We start from the raw sequence: 22,963 nt of genomic DNA on the forward strand, positions 1-22,963 counted from the left end.
GAGCCAGCAAACGGTGACAAACAGCGTGGGTTCTGCTTACTGCCTTTACCGCTTTTGGAGTACGGCAAAGGTAAGCCTCTATTACCAGTTGCTTGGAGATCAGCGCCAGCTGAGACCTAACGGCAGCAAAGGAGAGCCTCTACCGCCACGCGCTCGGAAGTCAGCGTCAGCTTACCCCTAACGCCAAAAAAGGTGAGCCTCCACCGCCACTTGCTCGGAGATCAGCGCCAGCTGAGACCTAACGGCAGCAAAGGAGAGCCTCTACATCTCGCTCGGAAGTCAGCGCCAGCTGAGACCTAACAGCAGCAAAGGACAGCCTCTACCGCCACTCGCTCGGAAGTCAGCACCAGCTGAGACCTAACGGCAGCAAAGGAGAGCCTCTACCGCCACTCGCTCGGAAGTCAGCACCAGCTGAGACCTAACGGCAGCAAAGGAGAGCCTCTACCGCCACTCGCTCGGAAGTCAGCGTCAGCTTACACATAACGCCAGAAAAGGTGAGTCTCCACCGACATTCGCTCGGAGATCAGCACCAGCTGAGACCTAACACCAGCATATGTGTACACATTACTGTCAATGCCCCTTGCTACCTCAGGGAAAAATTGGGACAAAAGGACAAATGAAACTTCGTTGGATAGCTTGTGTAAGTCTACTACAAAATTATTGCTTCGGTTATGTCCCAATTTGAGGATGATTTTGCAAATTACACTTGAATAATTAACACCATGGCTCAAAATAACTGTGGGTACAATCACACATCAATTGCGCATCACCTCAATCAGTCAGCGGTGGAAAGGTTTGGTCAGTCAACATACCATGGTTAGCCCATTCTTAAATGCATTAGCACCCATCCTAAGCGAAAGCCACGTGTGCATTAAAGTCAACCCAGATCGGTGAACCATGGCGGCTTTTTGGAGCGTAATTTGCATGTCAGTGAAGAAGTGACATGTCAAGCCTGGAGATGACTGTTTTTACTCCGAACCCTTTCAATGCATGGATTTTGGGGATCAGAGCTACCGCTAAGCAGCGCTTGTGAGCCCTCACCCGCACCGTCCGATTGCGCGATTCCAGATCGGCGGCAGACTCTGGAGGCGAAAGTTTAAGGCACCACACAGCTTGGCACGATGCGTCCTAGCCTCTGTTACTTGACCGTGCTTGTCAAGCGCAAATAGCGAGGGCCTAAAGCGAGTCGAACCCGCCCCGCAACGGGAGGGTGGACCAGAACGCATGCAATATAACCAAATGAGGTGTTGGGACGGACGCAAATTGAGAAGTACATGAATCTAGTGAACAAACTGTCCTTTTGAGGGAAAGCAATTAAAAATTCTAGGATGAAGACCCAGTTGAGAAAGTGGCCTACGATGATCTTATGAGGTTACATGGCATTCCCGCAAGTCATGACGCGACGTTGTAAAGTCTGCAATTAAAAAAATGGCAAGTTACGCAACTAGAGGGCTGTTACAAAGACCAGAAGTACAAGAGAACAATGTCCGAGCCTCCGTGCAACTCAGATTGTCAAGTCGGATTCAGGATGGAATGCCTTTGTGCAGCAAAAGTATCACCATCAAAAGTCAAATCCAGCCACGTTTGGTACGATATGGACGAGCTAACAGTTATCTAGGTTATTGATCTGACACTATCTTCACTCAAAAATATATCGGGTACGTTTGGCATTGTTAGAGCACAAGACACTGAAGGAACAAATAAGATATTGCAAACCGCTATGTGGCTGTTCACAAGAATGACATGGGTGGCAGATAACTGATCCCGTCAGTGGGAGGGTCGAATGCACTGCTGACACACTGCTGCCGTTGGAGCGGACGCGGCAGCGAGGTCATCAGCCTGCTTGTGCGGCCTGTATTGTAGTTCACACGCTTGCTAGAAATTGTAGCCTTCATTTTGTTTGTGAATGTTTGTCAAATATGTCTTGTTCTGGGCGTTATGGTTATGCGAATGTTTGTCACATATGTCCGCTTTAGCGTTTAGCTTTGTGCCGATGAGCAGCATGTATGTCAACCTTTCACGGATAATTTGTGAAACTAAATGTTGAGTATAAAATGCCAATTGTCACCTGTCATGTAAGGCGGGTACCAGTCGCGTGCCTTTTTGCACACGCCGCTCACCGCAGGGCCGAAGCTTTGCAGAAATATCATGGTGTCTGCACAGATCGGCTGATAACGATGCACATGTCAGATCAGTTAACGAGGAGATACCACAGTTTTCTAGGTAAGTAAAATGAGAACTGACCCTGGGCGTTGGGTGGAGTGCGGCTTGTGAGAGATTACTCCACTTTTCCAGGGATTACCACGATTTCCATTTCCTCGATCCACTCAGCCCCAAGTCACATCAGCAAAAGTTTACTGCTCCACCATACTACAAACTACTTCCTTGTGGTATGTCGGCGTACCTCTTTGAAGCACTGCATCAGCTCCAGACAGGCGCATCAAGGGCTTTGTCAACCTGGTCCGAGGGACCCAAACCCAACTGACCTGCCTTCCACCTAGCTTGCCGCGGGATGTACGCGTATGAACATCGACATTTTCTGGCAATGGGACTTTTTGCTGTTGCTTTTATTCATCTTTTTTTGCGGAGTTATCAAGATCTTTGGAACGGGAGAAAGATCTGAAGGTTTTGAAGTTCTGAAGATTCGGATAAACACGACGGCAGAGTGCGTATGGGCGAAGGGAGGGAGGGGGGGGGGGGCTGAGGAGTACAGGAGTGACGCAAAAGATGAGTGGAAGGGGGGGGGGGGCTGAGGCGCACAGGAGTGACGCAGAAGTTCTGAATGGCCGGTCGGGCTCTCAAAAGCTTGCTGGCCTCCTAGCCCATTTATTCAGAGTCTAGGTCAAGGTCTTTCAATGGCCCAATTACGGAAGCTTTTATTTCTACATTCACCAATGGCGTTGTTACTAGTTTACACCGACAGCCACATGCTCTGCCATGTCTAAGTCGTGACAATCATGCGGTTATCTCAAGTCACCACGGATTCCTGTTCATGAGCAACTGCTAGCGTGTATTATCTAGTGATGCGCTACGCTTACCTCGATCACCCAAAAAACGCAGCTTGATCTTATCTGTCCGAATACCACACGTCTCACAACGATCAAGAGCGACCAAAGAAATTCGTTTTGAGCGTCGGCAATATAATATAATACTTCGTCACGGCAATATAATACTTCGAACGCCACGCAGGAGGGAGCGGAGGACCGGAACATCGCGCCATACCGCTCCCTAGTCAACGGTGTCGGGACAGCGCATGATGGCGGAGGTTAATCGATCACGGAAACCCAGACACTTTCCGCCTAATTCTTTCGAATTACCGCCAGAAGTTAGCCGAGGAAGCAATTACCCGCTAAAGCTCATCTCAATTTGGCGGCGTCGGCGCCGGAGTGGGGCGGCCGCTCATAACGCCGCGCCGGCAGATTGACCCGGTCCCGTGGGGCCGCTCCAGCTTGAGAGCAGCGACATCCGGCGGCGCGTGACGACCCGCCGGCCACGGACGATTGGGTCTATGTTTGGGTGTCGTTACGGGCCGGGCCGACCGCAGACGGCGCCCCGTCTGAGAAACGGCCGGTCGCGGAGGACGGCGGCACGACGGTTGTCGTCGTGCCTGAGAAATATCATGCCGGGCAGAGGGCGAGGGGCAGGGGAGGGGGCGTGGAGAGTCCGCGCTAGATGCCTTGTGATGTTAGCTATTGCGTCCCAGGCTGAGCCCGCCGGCCTCCAAACTTATGATGGGTGCAGAGAACAGCGCTGCCGACGTGGGAACGGCAACATGCACCTCATGGGGGACGCTTGGGAGGCATAAAGGATGTTGTGGGTGGCATGGATGCTGGTGTAGGTGGCATGGAGGATGATATGGGAATGTCATGAGGTACCGGTGGTGTGAAGACCGGTGTTATTGGAGTGGAGGATGGCATGCGTTGAATGAAAGACATTTCGTGTAAAGCTGGGGATAATGTCTATGTACAGTGAAAGACGGCATTGGTGTGTCAAAGACCAGTGTTTGATACGAGCTCATCAGAAACCAAGCAAACAGCGTCCGCGCCTATCGGCACACTGACCCGGGCCCAGCCCGGGGTCAGTCAGGTCATTTGCCTGGCGTGAGGGCAAACGACCGGTTCGTTCTGTTCACGGAAATGGAAGCAAGATCAGCTATACCGTGCTGATTATATCTGGCTATTCGTTTGGTTTATACGCAAATTCAAACAACAAAGCTTCTGCGTGACCACGAACTGGTTCGGCTCGACGTCGGCGGTTGGAGTTGGTTCTGTCTCAGTGGCTGGGATTTGGTTCTGTTTCGGTGGTTGACATTCGGTTCTGTCTCGGTGGTTGAGATTTGGTTCTGTCTCGGTGGTTGAGATTTGGTTCTGTCTCGGTGGTTAAGATTTGGTTCTGTCTCGGTGGTTGAGATTTGGTTCTGTCTCGGTGGTTGAGATTTGGTTCTGGCTTGGTGGTTGCTAACTGCGGTTCGTGTCAGTCTGCCTCTGGAGTTGGAGGCTGCTCCGGGCCGATCAGGAGCCACCCAGTGAGGCTGCGGATGGTTGATTCCATTAGTCGCGTTGCTGCTGGGTGTGACTGGAGCAGCCCGATCGGGTCGAAACTCTCGGAACGGGCCGGTCGAAGAGCTGGGCGTCGTCAGTGTGGGGCAGGAGGCGGCCCTGGGCGAGGAGATGGGAGGAGCGCTGGTCCGACGATGACCCCATGGGTTACTCCGTGGATCACCGTGAGAATAGTGGAGGCGTCGCCGCTCACCGTCTGCCTACGGTAGTAAACGTAACTCCGGAGCCATGATGGATGCATGTTGTACCACCCCAGATTATCCACACTTGACTACAATCTAGCGTCGTATCAACGCAACGAAATCTGCCTAGATCTTTTTCATATCCAGCCGACAGTTTTGAGCCTAGCGTCGTCAGTGGAACGACACAGCCGATACAACACATACTGGAAAGGCAACCTCCGTCCTAAGAGCCGTCCACTCACAGCTCCCAGAATAGAAGCTCTCACGGATATTGTTTCCTGTGCCCAACCCACTCGCTACTTATGAAGCTGTTCAGTTTAGTTCAATGCAGTTCAGGTCATTTGCAACAGCCCACGAGGTGTGTTTTGTTGTTTCACTTCAATGATAAGGAGCATAGTGGACCTAGGCTGAGCATCACGTATGCCAGCCAAGTGTTTGAGTTATACAGTGGAGCTGAAACGTCGAGGTATAAACCAACAACATCTCGTGCAGATAATAAGATACACCATGACCAAAGGCTGTGTTATACCTGTCCCCTACTCACTATTTCTTCCCGCTATGCATTTGTTATAAGTTATACCAGACTGCTTCCCGCTCGTTTGGATTTTCCAGCACTTTGGTGGTAAACTATGCAACAGTTCAGAGCGTCTTACCGCCTACCTTACCCTTACGTTGATGATAGCGAAAGAGATGTGAATATGGCTGACTATAACTTAAAACTCTGGCATTCGCATTGAGTGTGTTGTATTTCCTCAGGTACCTTTTTAATTCTTCCAAAACATCTTGCGCCCCGGGCACAGCGAACAGCACCACGGGCACCGCGAACAGCACCACGGGCACCGCGACCTCCGCATATATGCGGAGGTCGCGGTGTCCGGAATGTTGTGGACCCGGGAGGTGATTGGTTCGCGGCGTGTTGGCCGCTTGTCAGGTGACCTGTGGTCTGGGCTCCCGTGCGCCGGGAGAGGGAAGGAAAGACATCGACCCGGTGCAGGAGTGCAGGTGTCAGTTGTAGCTGGTAATACAGACCAAAAAGTTTGCTGCGCTTATCGAGCTTACAAGTGGGGGCAGCGGTGGGATCGGCTTCGCTTATTGGAGGGCGTGTTGTTTCGAGTGCACAAAGCGCGGCCCCGTGGTTCCGAGCAGTTGCAGGTGGTCGCTCCCAAGTCCCTGTTCCCTGTGGTTCTGGATCGATGCATTCAGGCCCCCTGGGGTCACTTCAGCTCTGAGAAGCTAATCGCGCAGGCACGGCTTCGTTTCTGGTGGCCCCCGATGACCACTAACACACACAGATTTTGTACAGAATGTGACAGATGCAGGTCGCGTTGGTCACCCGTACCCTAGCCCGTACACCGAAAGGAGAGCTGTACGCGACGAACCGTGGGAGACCGCATCAACGGATATTTTGGCCAGCCTGCCCCTCACGGCGCATGGAAACAAGCACCTGGTGGCGCGCCGCGATCATTTCACTCTGCGGGTGTAGATATTCCCTGTTCCAGATGTTTGCTACTACAGTGGTGCACGTTCTCACACATGAGTTTGCAGGGGTATGTCGGCATATGTGGATCCGCAAAACCAGCTCGAGTAATTTTCATCCGAAGGGAAATAGCCGGGGTGAGCGGGCGAATACTACATATTTGCCCGTCCCTGTAAGCCAGCCATCATTGTGTCCGTTCACGAACATTCGGACTAGAGCCCACACTTCGAGGACAGTGGCAAAACCTGCGGGCTGGCCACAACAGACCAAAGCCGCGTCACTGTCTAGATCAGGCGTCGGGTCAAATGCCGTCCAGCAATGTGGATAGGGAGAAGAGTGGGGCGGCTCTCTTTCCGGGAAGGAGAGAGTCCAGCATGAGCCGTCGCGTCGTGGACGGCGGGGATCAGTGGACCCCGACAGTCATCTGTCGGTATTGACCGTCCGCGTATCCCAGCCTTGTGTGCCAATTCCGATGGCAGTGAGCAGGTTGTTATGTGCAGATCGAGCCAAGTGCCGCACGCCATCTCTGCCGATCGGCCCCCTGGTGAGGAGGCTCCCTCCGCGGCTCCCGTCTCGGCTCCGCGGGAGCCGGACGTCCACATCGGCGCGGCAGTCGCTGGCGCTGGCGCGGAGCGGGTCGGCTCCAGTGAACCTGCTGCTATACCTGACGCTGGCAGTAGTCTTGGACGATTCAGGTGGACGTAGGCCATCTTCTTCGAATGGTTCAGGGAAGCGACCTATTTCCGATGTTCTACTCGGATTAGGCATCTCCCTGACTGGTTCACAGCATATCTGATGCTGTCGCTGCTCTTATCATGGCCAGCCGTTGTAGCATAATTGCAGATAAAGAAGCTACTTTATAGGGCGATCCACGTCGGTGTTGGCTATGTTTGGGCTGAGTTGGCAGTTGTTTGCGTATGTTTGCCGTGGGCCTTGTGATGCCGCGATGATCTTACCGCCCTGTTTGTCGGGTCTGTTTGCGGGCTGTGCAGGACTGTCATTTTGGTTTGTCTGTGGGCTGCTCGGCTCGCCTGATCGAGCCGTTCAGTCCTGGTCCGTCCCATGTATTTCCAGGGTGTTGGCTGGTATCGGAACCGGCGAACGCGGGCGCGCCAGCCGGACGGGTTGGGTCGCGCTCTCACATGTCGGGGCGCCAAGAGGAGCTTGGCTGGCGAGCGTTGGGTGCCGATGTGTGCTCGTCGGGGGGGGGGGGGGGGGGGCGTTCGGTAACTGTATTCGTGATGCGCGTGGAAGCGCTGTCTGCCTGGGAGGCGTCTGTGCGGGATTGGTCGCACGTAAATGAAATGCTGGGTGACTTGTCAAATAGTTAATGATTTACTGCTTGGGCAGCTCAGTGTGTAAACTCACATGTTAAATGTTTCTAATTGAAAGGGGCTTTGTCGTTATCGTAGGGAGAAAGTGTAACGGTGTTACATGTGCTGGCCGTCCCGTCTCCGGCCGCGCGGCGGTCGGAGGTCGCGTTGCCCGAGGCGCTATGACCGGGGCGGTGATTGGTTCGCGGCGTGTCGGTCGGTTGGCAGATGACCTGTGGCCCAGGCCCCCGTGCGCTGGGAGAGTTAAGGACAGACGTCGGCCCGGTGCAGGCGTGGAGGTGTGAATTGTGGCTGCTAATTCAGACCTAAGCTTGCTTCGTTTATCGAGCTTACATATACACATCAAAATGTTCCCAAAATATGTAACCAACCCAGCCGTTACTGATTACATATGCATGTCCCTGGATTTACCCAAAACCGTGAAGTCCTCTATGTCAGACCCACAACGGCCAGGCTGTCCGCTGCACACCCGGCCGCGGAGGCGTCCACCGACGCTCCCAGACCGACGGCGCCAGAACGCCAGCGATCACTCGCCATTTGGCCGTCTGCAGACCACACAATCCAGTCTGCCGGCCAGTCCTGCACGTCGCTAGCTGCCGCTCTGGGCGCACTCCCTGATTTGGTAGCCCACTATTACCGTCCGGGCCCTGGCATCGGGGATGCAAATTGGCTCCATCCGGGTCTGAAGGACCAGCCAGGCGTACTGCGCGAGTCCGCGGTCAAAAGCTACCATTGCCAAAAACGGGAGAGAGAGCGAGAGACAGAGGGTGAGAGAGAGAGAGAGAGAGAGAGAGAGAGAGAGAGAGAGAGAGAGAGAGAGAGAGAGAGAGAGAGAGAGAGAGAGAGAGAGAGAGAGAGAGAGAGAGAGAGAGAGAGAGAGAGAGAGAGAGAGAGAGAGAGAGAGAGGAGAGAGAGAGAGAGAGAGAGAGAGAGAGAGAGAGGGAGGGAGAGAGAGAGTTATTGGGGATCATTAAGGTTCATTGGGGGTCATTGATCATTGGTTCGTGCAATGCAATGTAATCATTATCTACTACTATAACATAGCAAGTATTTGCTAACGCATATCCTGCGACAAACGCGGAACGGAACTCACAGTTCATGTCGATCATGACGGAGCTGGTAACGGGCGCCGTCAGGTTGGTGTTGGTGGCCAGGCAGGTCAGCATGCGGTGCAGGTCACTTCTACCCAGGGACGGCACCGTGTACTGGCTGACCGTGTCCTGACCCTCCGGCTGGGACCGCGCCGGCAGTACGCCGTCACTCGAGCGCCATATCACGCTGGGCCGCGGGGAGCCTGGGAACAGAGCACGGCGGCATCAGCACAGATACATCTGTATCACACTTGGTAAGAAGGGCCTGGGAACAAAAGAAGGGGACATCAAAAGAGGGGCATCCATATCACGCTGGGTTAGGGGAGCCTGGGAGAAAATACAGAGAACTGCATGTCGCACTGTGTCGGAGAGAGGCTGAAAGCGAGCACAGAAACATCCATATGACGTTGGGTAAGAAGGGTCCTCTGTTTCCAATATCACTTTGCTGTGTTGAAAGAAGGCTGGGAACAAGGCTAAGCCGAATTAAGTTAGGCAAAGGGAGAACATAAACTACAGATTAACTCAAATGTAGAAACGGGAAATGATTTTTATTCTTGGACTTCGCACCACACTGCAAGCTTGATGCAACATATTTTGATGGCTGTCTTGACATCGTCAATTACATACAGCAAATGTACGTTTTACTCGGCGTTATTGCACATCTGAAGTTGGTAAGGTTTGCTCTCGGAAATGGTTCACAGAGCTGTGTCAAAGACGCCCGCTCTGCCAGAGTGGGGCAGGGGTGGGTCCAAATTTACCCGAGGGAAGGGCAGTGGGGATCCTCACCTCACCACCAGGGGGAGAAGGAGAGAATCTTACTTTTAGAATGGGAAATCTGACTAGAGAAGACCGTGGACAGACGCAGGAATTCTCACTGACGCAAAATGGTGTATTAACAATGCAGGGGCAAAATTAGTGGTGTAGGGACCACAGTTTGGCAGATCTGGCCCCTAGCTGAAGGGAAGGGTGGGCACTGGTGCACCTACCTGACATAGTGCTCTTAAATTGCCTCGTTGTGGAGTCTTTTATTGAAAGTTGTCAAACTTCCTTTTTATTGTCAGAGGGTCAGCGACGGCTTTGACTTTCGGGGTCATGTTCCTGCCCCTGGTCCGTAAATCGTCCCTGGCCGTCTTGGGGCTCCTTTCTGACGAAGGAAACCTTGCATTGTGTGTCTCTAGCCGACAAAGCAAGGTAATGTCATGTCGGATGCAACAAATGCAAGAGATATTTGGTAAAAATTGCGCGGCCCGGCCTTGTCCCTGCTTGAGCAAGGCAACGCCAGGGACCAGAGCAGCACGGAGCTGATTGCTCATTACTAGTGGTCACTGACAGACATATAATCGTCCCAGGGGTCCCCGATCAGAGAAAGAGCCACTGTGACTGACAGCTGAGGGTCCGGGCGTGCGGGTCAGACCCCCTTAAAAAGAATGCTTCACATTTGAGGATGATGAAGCAAGCATCAGGTATGATGAAATAAGCTTACTTATTACGCGCCAGGGTCGGGGTCAAATTGAACCCCCTGAAGGCTTTTCCAGAATGGTTTCGAAACGGCGGGGCGTAGCCACGCCCAATTTTGCGTAATACGGGTATAATATTTATTATTAATAATATTTGCATAATATGTTGCATTATAACTTTGCATAATCAAATAGTGGATCGTTTGGTTTCAACAATTTATATGTACCTTGTCAGGCCTGCCGACCGACGGCAGGTCAAAGTCAGGCCATGGATTTAGCGAAGTCAGTTTCAAGGGAATTGTTCAATCTCATGCAACAACGGAGCGTTAAACGAAACCATACATCTTCGAGACGCTTTCGTAGGCAACACAACAATAGAATGAGTAAATTATGTTGACTTAGGGTCAGGTATGAAGGTAAGGCCAAGGTCAAAACCAGCCTGCTTTTTCACTCTAGGGCTTACTGTATCGGATAGTTTCTGGTGCTCATTTAGGAGTGATTAATAACAGGAGCCGCATTATACGTTTTCTTTTAACTTTCAAAGGTCAGGATAGGTCACAGACCTAAAAAGACCTGAGTCAAAATTTTGTTTAGGAATACACTGCCTACCGTAATCTTTGTCGGCTATTCAAATGCAAAACTCAACGTTGTTTTGCATCATTTTGGTCAACACGACCTTCAAAAGGTCAAACAGAGTCACTGACACTAAATGAGTATGTGGCCCTTTTCTTAGAAGATGTGTCTGGTTGTGAAGACATTTTGGAGACAACCTGAAGTTTGACCATGTTCGACCTCATTTGACTCAAAGGTTATGATCTAGGAGCCCTCGAAATTTGAACTAAGTGAGTTCACGTACAGGCCAACACACTCTGTGAATCTGGTGTATCTAGCTCCCTTAGTTCCTGAGATCTCAGCGGAGGGGTGGTCAAATCGAGCTCCCACCCGAACGAATGGTATGCAGTCGGCCACCCTATCGCATGTTATAACTATTGGTATCCTTGGAAAGGGAGTGCTACACTCTTATGGGGTTTGGAACAGCAATAGCTATTTTGAAGGTTATTGGGTGTAGTTTGCAGCCTTGTCGTTCTGAAGGCCTAAAACCCTCTAGTTTCTAAGCTAAACGTCTGCAAAGATGTGCAGACTACTTCGTACGGATCATTTAAGGGTCACCCAGTCATCAATGACGCAATCATGACGTCATTCAAATTTTGTTATTCTATTGGCTAGGTAGTAATTAAGGCCAAGAAAAATAATATTGTCAAGTCACACAGCCGCTATAACTGCTATCAATTAGCTCTTAATCAATGCTGACGCAATCAGGTGGTGGGCATATTTACTAAATAGAGTAATTGTGTTGTCTTGAGCAGTCTTTTCCACTTAAAAGTATACCAATAGTAATAAGTGAGCTTATTTTATCATACATGAGGTTTTCTTCAATACCTTCAAATGTGGAGCATTCCTTTTAATGGGAAAGCCTGCTTTAGACAACAACACTTCTGTATTTAGTAAATATGCTCCCGAATACGTCGTTGCTTGCTTGTGCCATAGACCGTTTGTATGACGTTGGGGTGCTGCCAAACTAGCCGTGCGAAACCGCCACCCTAGCACTCACTTGTATCACTGCAACTCGCCGAAACATGGCAATGGCGACGCTGGAAGAGTTCGCTGAGCCGAATATCGTGTGTGGTCATGTTTTGGCCTTTCTCGTGGTGTTATTGCTTATTATCCGCGAGTTTAAGATGTTTAGTTGCATGCTTTAGGTGAGGTATGGAGCTATTCTTACGTGATTCTATTACAAGTCCTATCTTCGTAATAACTAACACCCACGTCAAACTTCTGATATTATGTGGCACAAAAGCATGATTCATAATTAGCCATTTGACTCTCCTATCCTTTTTCTTGCTTAATCCTACACATTCGCGCTACACATCCTACACATCGGCGCCCCGGGGCGGGCTGTATTCCCCAGCCACGAGTGGGCCAAGAGGCCCCAGGAATGAGGGGCCCCGACCGGGCGCCAGGCGCACACCCCGAGGGGTCCCTGCGCAGGCTAAAGCTCAACGGTTGATCCCCCAGGCGCATGCAATCTTGCCCCCCCCCCCCCCCCCCTGCCGCCGTTATCCATTCTTCTTCATCATATAACCCTGAATTGATCGCTTCTGGCCGAAAGAGTTCTAATCCAAACAACCAATCGTGATTTAGACTGAAACAGCCTGCTTTATATTGTTTGAAAGCCATTCAACGTCCATTACATCTGGAAATCATGCTCACGAACGCCCGATATGAACGGCGCGACACTCATATTGCTGGTGGTGCCACGAAAGCTTCATAATTGAATTCGAGTGCCATGGCTCGGCTGATGTAGTCCTGACCGGCGCGGGGCTCCTGTTCGAAGCCAAGGATCCCGTCGTCAGTATCAGGTGTTTCTTGCTCAGCATCGGATCTTCCTGACCGATTGAAAGGCCCCAAAATACTTTAGGGGCCTCTCGAGCGTCTGAGAAGCCTGTGAGGTATTTAGGGTCCTTGCCCTGTTTGGCATATTGATCCCCGGCCATCACGGGCCCATGATCGTAATCTGGAATCCCTTTTTAGTTTCAGAGGGCCTGGTCGGCAGGGGCTTCCTCACTGCCTCAGAAGTTCCGAATGGGACCTTCAGCCGACCCGCATTTTGGGGGTCCGGCCGGCTCATCAACCGGCCTTGCGCGCTGAGGCCAACAAAGGGGGAGGGGGGCATAGCTCCCATAGCTCCACCCTTGTATTCGCCGCTGGGGTCGACTGAGCCGCTGCATGATAGCCAGGTGGGTCGGTGTGAGATCTGTTCGCGCCGTCCGGTCCCACCTGCCGAGCTGACATCTGTTCGCGCCGTCCGGTCCCACCCGCCGAGCTGGGATCTGTTCGCGCCGTCCGGTCCCGCCCGCCGAGCTGGGATCTGTTCGCGCCGTCCGGTCCCGCCCGCCGAGCTGGGATCTGTTCGCGCCGTCTGGTCCCACCCGCCGAGCTGGGATCTGTTCGCGCCGTCCGGTCCCACCCGCCGAGCTGGGATCTGTTCGCGCCGTCCGGTCCCACCCGCCGAGCTGGGATCTGTTCGCGCCGTCTGGTCCCACCCGCCGAGCTGGGATCTGTTCGCGCCGTCCGGTCCCACCCGCCGAGCTGGGATCTGTTCGCGCCGTCTGGTCCCACCCGCCGAGCTGGGATCTGTTCGCGCCGTCCGGTCCCGCCCGCCGAGCTGGGATCTGTTCGCGCCGTCCGGTCCCGCCCGCCCAGCAGCGCCGGTCGCGCCGGGATCGGGCCGCCAGACGGCATGCGAGGCCGATGCACATGGCACGTGCCAGCGGGCCACGTCAGGAAATGGGTTTGCGGATAGATATGGCGCCGCGTCAGTGCCGCATATAGAGCTGCGGAGATGTGCGACCCGGCAGGACCATTGTACAGAGACGTGCGCACGTCGGATGCGGCACGGAACCCAGCTCCTACCCATCACACGTTGGAACAGAGGCGTTGTGGAAGCAGAGTGCGCTGACCTCATCCAAATGGGCTTGCGAAACAGCGGAGCAAGGCACCATCGCGTTCAGTGTGAAGTGTTTGTAGAAACGATAGAAAATTATATCACAGGACTCAAGATACGTGCTGGTTCTATGGTTTAGGTTTCGGCTTATGATGCAGATCATGATGCAGATGCAGACTCGTGTAAGGGATTTTACCCGTGAAAAAATGCCTAGGTTCTGAGCTGTGTTAGAGGGCCACTCACTATGCCAGAAATCCTTCTTTCGATACACGTTTATAGGGAAAGTTTCCCAGCGAAACATGCGTCTGACATGTAATCTCGTCGTTGCCAACTCGCGCTCACCTGGAAGGCCTGTGGCTGAGCCTCATCTCGTCTCTTTGAGAACACATGTCTGCTCCGACCATACATCTCAGGGCACGTGTATCTCCAGCGAAGCATCGTACCCCGTCGTTTCAAACACGCGAGCTTGTTCCGCTCCGCTCGTTTCGAGGACTCATGTCTGGCAGGTAGTCAAGCAGCCGCAGTCATTAATCTTTCATGATAAAGGTCGCCCGTACGTCGCCCGTACGAGACCACGGCGAACAATTAGCAAGACGGATTGCAATTCGATTGACTTTGCAGAGAGGCAGGATCTGACGGTCTCCGTTCGACCGTCATGAAGTCGCTCACGAACATTTCACGCGCTGGCGAGGCTGAGCTCGATTCAATTACCGCCGACACGACTCAGCGAGACCAGGTCGGCTTCTTAAGCAACTGGATGGCGCGCCTCGCTGGCGACTAATTAAGCTGACAGAGTCGGTGGGTCCGCGACACGAGCCGCCGCCGCCGCACTCCATGCGGACACACACGACGGGCGGGAGGTCACCAGCATCGCTGTCAGCGTTAGTTGGCTTCGGAAACGAACGGTTGGACGTGGCGTCACCACGTTGCGAATACTCCCAGCCCAGTCATTAGCCCTTCACGGGCCAACGGCCAAACACCGCCGCTGACGAGGACGAGGCGCGTCCTTAAAAGAGCAGATTGACCCTTATAAGGCAGGAGCTGGCGTTGCACGGGCCGGGGCATGTCGCGCGTTACGTCTCAGTGGACCGCATGAACACGGACCGGGCATGTCGCACGTCACGTCTCAGTGGGCCGCATGAACACGGGCCGGGGCATGTCACAGGTCACGACTCAATCGGCCGCATGAACACGGACAGCGGCATGCCGCACGTCACAACTCAGTGGGCCGCATGAACACGGACAGCGGCATGTCGCACGTCACAACTCAGTGGGCCGCATGAACACAGACCGGGACATGTCACAGGTCACGACTCAGTCGGCCGCATGAACACAAACCGGGGCACATCACACGTCACGTTTCAGTGGGCCGCATGACTAGCCTGCGCGCAGGCTATGGCGGCTCCACTATAAGTGATGGCCCGTCGCAGCTTAAGCGGGGGGTGGGCTGCCGCTTCATCGGTCACCGCACAGTTTCAGCGTGACCAATGGTCGCGTGCCGGCACAAATGTACGACGACCGGCCCACGCCGGCCGGCCGACTGAGTGAGTGCACGTCCAGTTAGCTCTGCACGTGATGGATCGGCGCGCTGTCCGGACGCGTGTGCACGTGCCGGGTGCCAGCAGCCTTTCCTTCCGTTGGTTTGTGAGTTATGCAAATACCAATACTATAATGGTTCCCAGTTTGCATCTTCAGTTGAAAGAAACTGAAATATCGCCATCTGTTCCTGCTTAAATTTCGGTTGTCCAATTTTTGAAACACTTCGCGAATATTTCTACCATTAAGACGACTTTTGTGGTGGTAAGGTGAACAATGCGATAGGAGCCGCTAGAGTTTTCAACCATCATCACGTCTATACCAGCACTTGGACTAGTAGGGCCTAGTACCTATTGGATCCCATAACATCGTGCGGATGAAGGCGTTGCAAAGTCCGTCTGATAAGATTGTCTGGTAGGCTTTAATGCCTTAGCGTTCGCGCTAATACACCTGTCAACTAGTTTCAAACATTGGCTGGCTTTAATCTGCCCAGGTCTTGCTTTCTTCGTCGGCAATGTCGACAAAATTGTATTGCTTTGCGACTCTGAATGTGACTCAAGTATTGAAAAAACGCAAACATTTTGGAACGGTACTAGTTTAAGGAAAGTGGTAAGTCTAGAGGAATGTATAATGACTTATATGAATGGCATGCTTGTACCTCAGGTGTGTGGTCTGTGTCTGAGTGTCTATGCAGCCTGTGTGTAGTCTGTGACTGCATGCCTGTGTGGTCTGTGGGCAGCCTGCGCCTGAATGCGTGTACAGTCTGTGGATAGTCTGTGTATGAATAGCCTGTTCATGGATGCCTGTAGAGCCTTTGTGTAGGCTGTGCTTGGATGCCTACAAAGCTTGTCTGTAGCTTGTGCCCGAATGCCTGTGTAGCTTGTGTGTAGCCTGTGCCTGAATGCTTGTGTAGCTTGTATGTAACGTGTGCCTGAATGTTTGTGTAGCTTGTATGTAGCCTGTGCCTGGATGCCGCCGCGCTGCATATAGCTTCTACCCGCCCACCAACACACTTGTCATTTTCTACTCACCGCCCGTTGACCCACCGGTTTCAGACATTCGGGTAAAGTTTTGAAATTAGTTTGCCTTAAGCCGATGAGGTACTCAATACACCCAATCTAATTTCGTGATTTTTTATAACATATGCACCTATCATAAGCAGGTGTGTCATCCACGTGTGTGTTACTCAGCGGGTGTGTCATTAATCATTGGTTTCAAACTGGTGTTCAGCGCAACAAAATTTTGTCGCCTAAAGAATGTATCAAGATTGAAAATGTGATTAGGTTTCTGGGTTGATGAACAATGCTTTCTTTCAAGCTTGCGAAATGAGTTCTTTTCCACAAATGGGAGAAAAATTGTTTTCGAAAAACCTACACACAGTGTCGTTGCTATGGCGCATAACGTGGACAGTGAATAGCGCAATGCACTTCAAACAGAGATGTAACATAGATTGACAAATCTGTAGCACTGCGAAGCAACATTAAGAACACATTAATTTTAATTCTTTCTTTATATAACATTAAAGTACAAAATATAATACATGCTTTGTCTGAATGACACAAAATACGAAACCCAAATATTCAATAATAATAGTAAACAAGAATACAAGGTGAATAACGGCATTTCCGTCAGACAAGGTCAGATTTTCCCAACCTGCCGGGTGGATACCGAAAGTAACCACTCACCACCACAGCTATGCAAGCGCAAGGGCATTATCCGCTCACTATTCTTCCATTCAGTTAATGAAAGTTACGCTCCATTTATCATATGGTAAAACTAATCTGCGGATGAAACCGTTTGATTTGGGTGCCGGTGGTTTAACTACCCCATGCACTGGCCCCTACAGGACAGTGATTGCCAATCTTGCAACTATAAAGCGTTTGCAGCAACAATAACTTCGAGACAATATCACTGAATGTTCCCGAAGGGGCACGAAGTTGTGATCAGCGGTAAACACCACATATTCTTTCGAAAAACGTGATGTGACGTGATGCGTGATGACCGGGTCGGGTCGGACGGGGCAAACTGGGTCAGGTCAGACCGAGCCGGGTCGGACCGGACCGGGCCAGGCCGGGCTGAGTCGGGCAGGCCGGATCGGGTCAGACAGAACAGGCCAGGTCAGGTCAGACAGAGCGTGTCGACGCGCGTCAGGCAGGGCGGACTGGGTCGGGTCGGACAGGGCAGGCCAGGTCGGGTCAGACAGGGCAGACTGAGTCAGATCAGACCGAGCCGGGTCGGACCGGACTGGGCCAGGCTGGGCTTGGTCAGACAAGGCAGGCCGGGTCGGGTCGGACAGGCCAGGTCGGGTCAGACAGGGCCAAGACGGGCAGGGCCGGGTCGGGATAAAAGGTGAAGATGGTATGGTTGAATATGGTATAAAGTTGAAGATGGCATCTTGTTTTCAAGCAGGACACGATCAGCCCGTGCACTCCTTTGTAAGCAACATGGGCTGCGTTTTTAAGTATTATGCTCGGGGGATACGTAACCTGCATACGGCTATGCCGTAAACCCAAACTGTGGCTATAAGACATCACCTCCATTGTCGAGGTGCCGAAATAACTAACGCCCCTCCCGTTGGGGAGTGCATGGCAACCCGAAAACTGGCAAGCTATAACGAGCAACATTTACTAGCACGTAACTGTGACTGGTACAATTTGTGATTTGTGCTCTTACCACGATGACGTTTGCCATCGTGAATCATCACGGAAAGGCCATGCTCTAGTTTGTTTCGTACTGTGTATGTGCTGCCGGGAAGGCTGTTGCAAGTTGTTGGCGGACGTATCTGGATCTGTGTCGGCTGCTGTGACGGCTGCTAATCTCCTCGAGCTCGACAGGTGCTCGCCCTCCCTGAACGGTTGCTAACCTCCTCGAGCTCGACAGGTGCTCGCCCTCCCTGAACGGTTGCTAACCTCCTCGAGCTCGACAGGTGCTCGCCCTCCCTGAACGGTTGCTAACCTCCTCGAGCTCGACAGCTTCTCGCCCTCCCTGAACGGTTGCTAACCTCCTCGAGCTCGACAGGTGAGCTGCAGCTTCTCGCCCTCCCTGAACGGTTGCTAGCCTCCTCGAGCTCGACAGGTGAGCTGCAGCTTCTCGCCCTCCCTGAACGGTTGCTAGCCTCCTCGAGCTCGACAGGTGAGCTGCAGCTTCTCGCCCTCCCTGAAGGGTTGCTAACCTCCTCGAGCTCGACAGGTGCTCGCCCTCCCTGAACGGTTGCTAACCTCCTCGAGCTCGACAGGTGAGTTGCAGCTTCTCGCCCTCCCTGAACGCGCCGACTACGGTGTCGAGCACGGCGCCGTGCGAGTCCAGAATCACTGCGCTCTCCGGAGGAACTGGAACAGAACAGGGCATCATGTCAGCGAGTGGCGTTGTGACGCTCTGATTGATGCGAGTACCGAATGATGTGCCCCCTTTCGGTGACAATTACCACGTCATTGTGCGCCCAGACACTTAGGGTATGGCCCTGAGGATAGCAAAGCTACCCCACGGTTTGTTTTTTTAAAGTCCGTAAACCGTGGGTGCTGCAAGAACAGCTATAAAACTGCAATGACGATCACCCACTTGATTATCATTGGTAAAAAACGGGGGCACACAGGATTTCGCAATAAAGGCATAGCTTAAGGGCATAGCTTAAAGTTATCACTGACAGCCGGTTTTAGCGCAGCACATGCGTGCATAGTTTTTTGCGTGTCCTAAAACACCGCCGCAATTTAATTTTCCGATTTTGAGGTGTCCACCCGAAATTTGTAATCGTCGATGTTATATATATATATATATATATATATATATATATATATATATATATATATATATATATATGTATATTGATATGCATAATACCAAACTTTTAAAAAGCTTTTCATCGATACTTTCTAAGCACACATCTGTTATTAGCGATTTTTGGCTGGATATGTTGCGCAGAGTTTCAAATAGGTTTGTAAAGACGCATAATTTGATAAAATTGCAGCCAGGTGGCTACTCCGCTGCGTGTAGTTTCTCGCGTGTCCTAAAACACCGCCGCAACTTAATTTTCTAATTTTAACGTGTTCACCTGGAATTTGTAATCGTCGATGTTATATATATATATATATATATATATATATATATATACGTATATAGGGATATATACGCATATATATATATATGTACAGATATATATGTATGTATATATATATATATATTAAGATGCATAATACTAAACTTTTAACAAGATTTTCACTGATATTTTCTCAGCACACATCTCCTATTAGCTATTTTTGGCTGGACATGTTTCGCAGACAGTTGTTAACAGGTTTGTAAAGACGCATAATTTGATAAAATTACAGTTAGGTGGTAATAAGTAAGATCATGCTTTTATTGACACGTGTGATGCCAGGTTCCTTACTAACCAAACTTTTCAAAACTTTGTAAAAGCTTTCGCTGGCATCTCTGACGCAGACACGACAAATCACACCCCTATATCCTTGTAGCGTCCCTGCTCATAAGTGTGTAGAACTTATAGAGCTTACTTGCAGTAAATACAGAGCTTTCTTACAGTACTTACAGAACTTACAGGGCTTGCATACCATAACATGATACAAGATGGATGATCTTTGACTGGAATAATCTTCAAAACCTGCTTTGCTCCACGCACCACCCATGTAAACAATAATGGCGCGGTTAGCATCGAAAGCCCTCGACCGAGTCACATTGATGATTGCCAAGCCTAATATTTTCCTAAAATTTGTGTAAACTAAAGGCATGAGCTGAAGAAATGTCTTTAACGTATTTGGGTTACATAATACACTTAATTGTAACTGAATATACGTGATCAACCCATTCCACGTTAGTAGAATTGCATGAAAACAATGTTTTCGTTGTCAGAGTATTAGCATATACTATGCTTCACAGAATTTTTTTTAACTTTTGAAAACGGCTAGTGGTTTATTCGCTTTTACATCAACAAAACGCCTTGAACTTACATACGGTGGCATAACAATACGTCCCAGAATATCGCCGTGACGCTTTGTCACCAAATAGTACAGGTCTCTCACATATCCCGTGTTACGCCCTTAACTTTGAATACATAATGCAGTATGAAAGGTGAATTTCTTCGACAATGACAATACAATATGAATCCCGGACGTGTGTCGCAGCTTCCTACGACTGCAATTAATTTTTTTTGGGAAAACACTCCTTCCAGGGTACGATATAATTTGCCCGCCGTTGTCATGTAGACACATTCGCACACACATGCACACACTTATTGCTCGCTGGTATGCCATCAGGCAACCGTTTAACGTGCCACTATCCGCTCCGCAATTGACTAGACCCGACGGAGAAGACCTGGCTCCGGAGAACGGGAAAGGTCATCGGAGCGGGACCAATTCCGCCATTGTCGGTCTCCTGCCTCTGTGACTCGGCGCCCCAATCTAGATGATCCTTCAAGACCGGCCGTTACTAACCAGGCTGCCGAACGACTTGGCGGCCATACCGGACTTAGGTGCCACTGACAAAAATCACGTAAATACTGCCGCGGTCCTTGCTAAATTACAGCCTCGTGTCTGCCAAAGTTTAAAGTAGAAAGTATACTACTATTCCATTCCTTACTTCTGTAGGAGCCATGGAAAAACGTGCCTCGTGTTTCATCTTACCGGCAAAAAATCTTTACTGTCTGCTGCCTGTTGCTGTCTCTAACAAATGGTGCGTAATTGTCATGCTATGTATCACTTCATTCAAATTGTCATACCAGTAATCTTTTTACGGAGACCAAACCTAGGCAGAGGAATTCTTAATATTTCTATACCAACTTAGATAAGGTTAAATGGATGAGCAGCACTTTCATGCATGGAGCAGAAAATAAAAATAACTTGGCACATTTCAAACTCCGTCCCCTATCATATGTGCGGTAATAAATTGTAATCTGCTTAATATATATATATATATATATATATATATATATATATATATATATATGCTTATTTGCCTCAAGTTCCGTGTTCGGCACTGCAATGAAAATGTGTTCAACATAACGAATTGCTTCATGCTTGTGTCCAACGAGGAAGCGCATGGTAGGTACCTCGATAACGAAGCGTTTATTTCAACGAGAAAACAGCTCAATTTTCCAGCTAAGCTCTTCGGTCGAGGCTTGCGTGAAAAGCGCACAGCTTGGTTTACGAAACGGATATCAATGCTCGTGACCAAATCAAGATATAGCGTGAAACGGGTCACGCTTGTGTTGAACGTGGTGAGACACGGACGATGCGTCTTTTCTGCACTCTGTCGCGGAACAGCACACCAAAATTGAAAAGGCTTTCTCTTGGAGACAATGGAAGTGAATTATTCCGTCACAGCCACTGAGAGTCGGCGACATGATGTCAACCAGTCGCGTGCCTTTTGCCCTTTGTTTGACCTTTGACGTGAGTCACGGACGGCTGCTTTCTGTTAGCCTGGCGTCGTCACCACTAGCCCCCAGCGCCGATGCGGAAGTTATTGGAGGCGCGGCATGCAGCATGGAATCTAGAGGTCTGTGCGGCTTGAATTTTTGGGGAGCCGGTGTAATTCGTTGTAGCATACATCATTTCCAATATTATACGCACCCTACTTCTTTCACATTTCAGACCAATTCATCAGAAAGTCGCAATTAAATGATCGGTAAGGAGAACTTTAATTTCACATGTTAAGTACAATTCACCGATGATACTGTTTAAAAAGCTCCTAGCTTGTGTAATTCTGTTAAATATACGTATTGAAATGGATGACTCGTGAAAATGCAAACCTGTAACACAGCATAAGTTCATTTACTTCACATACCTCCGCGAGTCCATTAGAAGGTAAGTACTATGACATGCATGTCTCAATAACCCCATTTCCGTCGGGGGACATATTCTACCTTAGCTTCTCTGTGGTTTTGTTTTGCTTGCCGTTCGTCAACACTTCACCGCAATGACACAAAATGTTGTGACTTTTCACGGCATTTATAAACACCTGTTCTGTCAATTTTTAAAAGAAAAGCCAGCGGAAGAGAGTCTCTAGACCTTTGCGTTTTGGAGGAAATCTGCCGTGCGAAGAGGGTATCAAGCACGAGGTTGTATGGCACATTTGAGGTGTATGGTGTGATAAAATACAGATCGAAATTCATTCATAACGCTGCATTAACCATGAACACTGGGCAAAGCACAGCTTTCACACAGGGGCACAGTCACATGCTGAAAACGAGGAGCTCACTGATGCCGTACTTCCCGGTTTCCTGTTGAGTGCACGCTACCCACATACACCATAATCGTTCTCATAACGTGCGTGCTGCACCAAACCTTTAAAACAATGTCAATCATAGACGCCTCCAGACAATCCTGTTTCGAAGCTCGTCTGAGTTGCGTGAGACCAAAGGAAGGCAAGGGTGTGTGTGATACAACTTAAGTCGTTGTTAGGGATAAAATGCAAGTGGGAAATCTTGCTACGTGACCATTTGCTTGCATCAAGCCAGACATGCATCATGCATACTTAGAAGGAGTACACTTAGTTACTCAAAGACTGGAGAGCTATGTGGCTTGTTGGCGAAGCAAGCGACCCTAATGGGCCTCCTTCACGTTGTTTACTTAGATCTGCCCATTGTCAGTGCATTCACGATCACAAATTAGCTGGCAAAGGAAATGTATAACGTTTATGTCATTGAAAATAAACCCAAACGGGGTAAATGTCGCGTCTTTAAAGTCACCATACTTGGCCCGGCTTAGAGCCGCCTAAGATGTCCTTTTCGGTGTTCAGTTCTGGGTACAACATACACCCGTGATTTGCAAGCCAAACTGTATTTGTATCATGAAAGCTGGTTATTGATCATGAACAT

At 50.4% G+C, this 22,963-nt stretch overlaps 1 protein-coding gene across 1 annotated transcript in view; it reads right to left on the bottom strand.

Moving 5' to 3' along the window:
* Positions 1–22,963, bottom strand: part of LOC119094262 (protein turtle homolog A) — a 192,832-nt gene that overhangs the window by 30,368 nt on the left and 139,501 nt on the right. The window contains exons 6-7 of the mRNA XM_037217337.1: positions 18,360–18,470; positions 8,646–8,846 (exon numbers count right to left, since the gene is read on the bottom strand). Of these exons, the coding sequence (XP_037073232.1) occupies positions 8,646–8,846; positions 18,360–18,470 (312 nt within the window). The remainder of the gene's footprint in view (positions 1–8,645; positions 8,847–18,359; positions 18,471–22,963) is intronic.

This window comes from Pollicipes pollicipes, unplaced genomic scaffold, assembly GCF_011947565.3.
Source record: "Pollicipes pollicipes isolate AB1234 unplaced genomic scaffold, Ppol_2.1 Scaffold_4002;HRSCAF=4701_pilon_pilon_pilon, whole genome shotgun sequence".
NCBI lineage: Eukaryota > Metazoa > Arthropoda > Thecostraca > Pollicipedomorpha > Pollicipedidae > Pollicipes > Pollicipes pollicipes.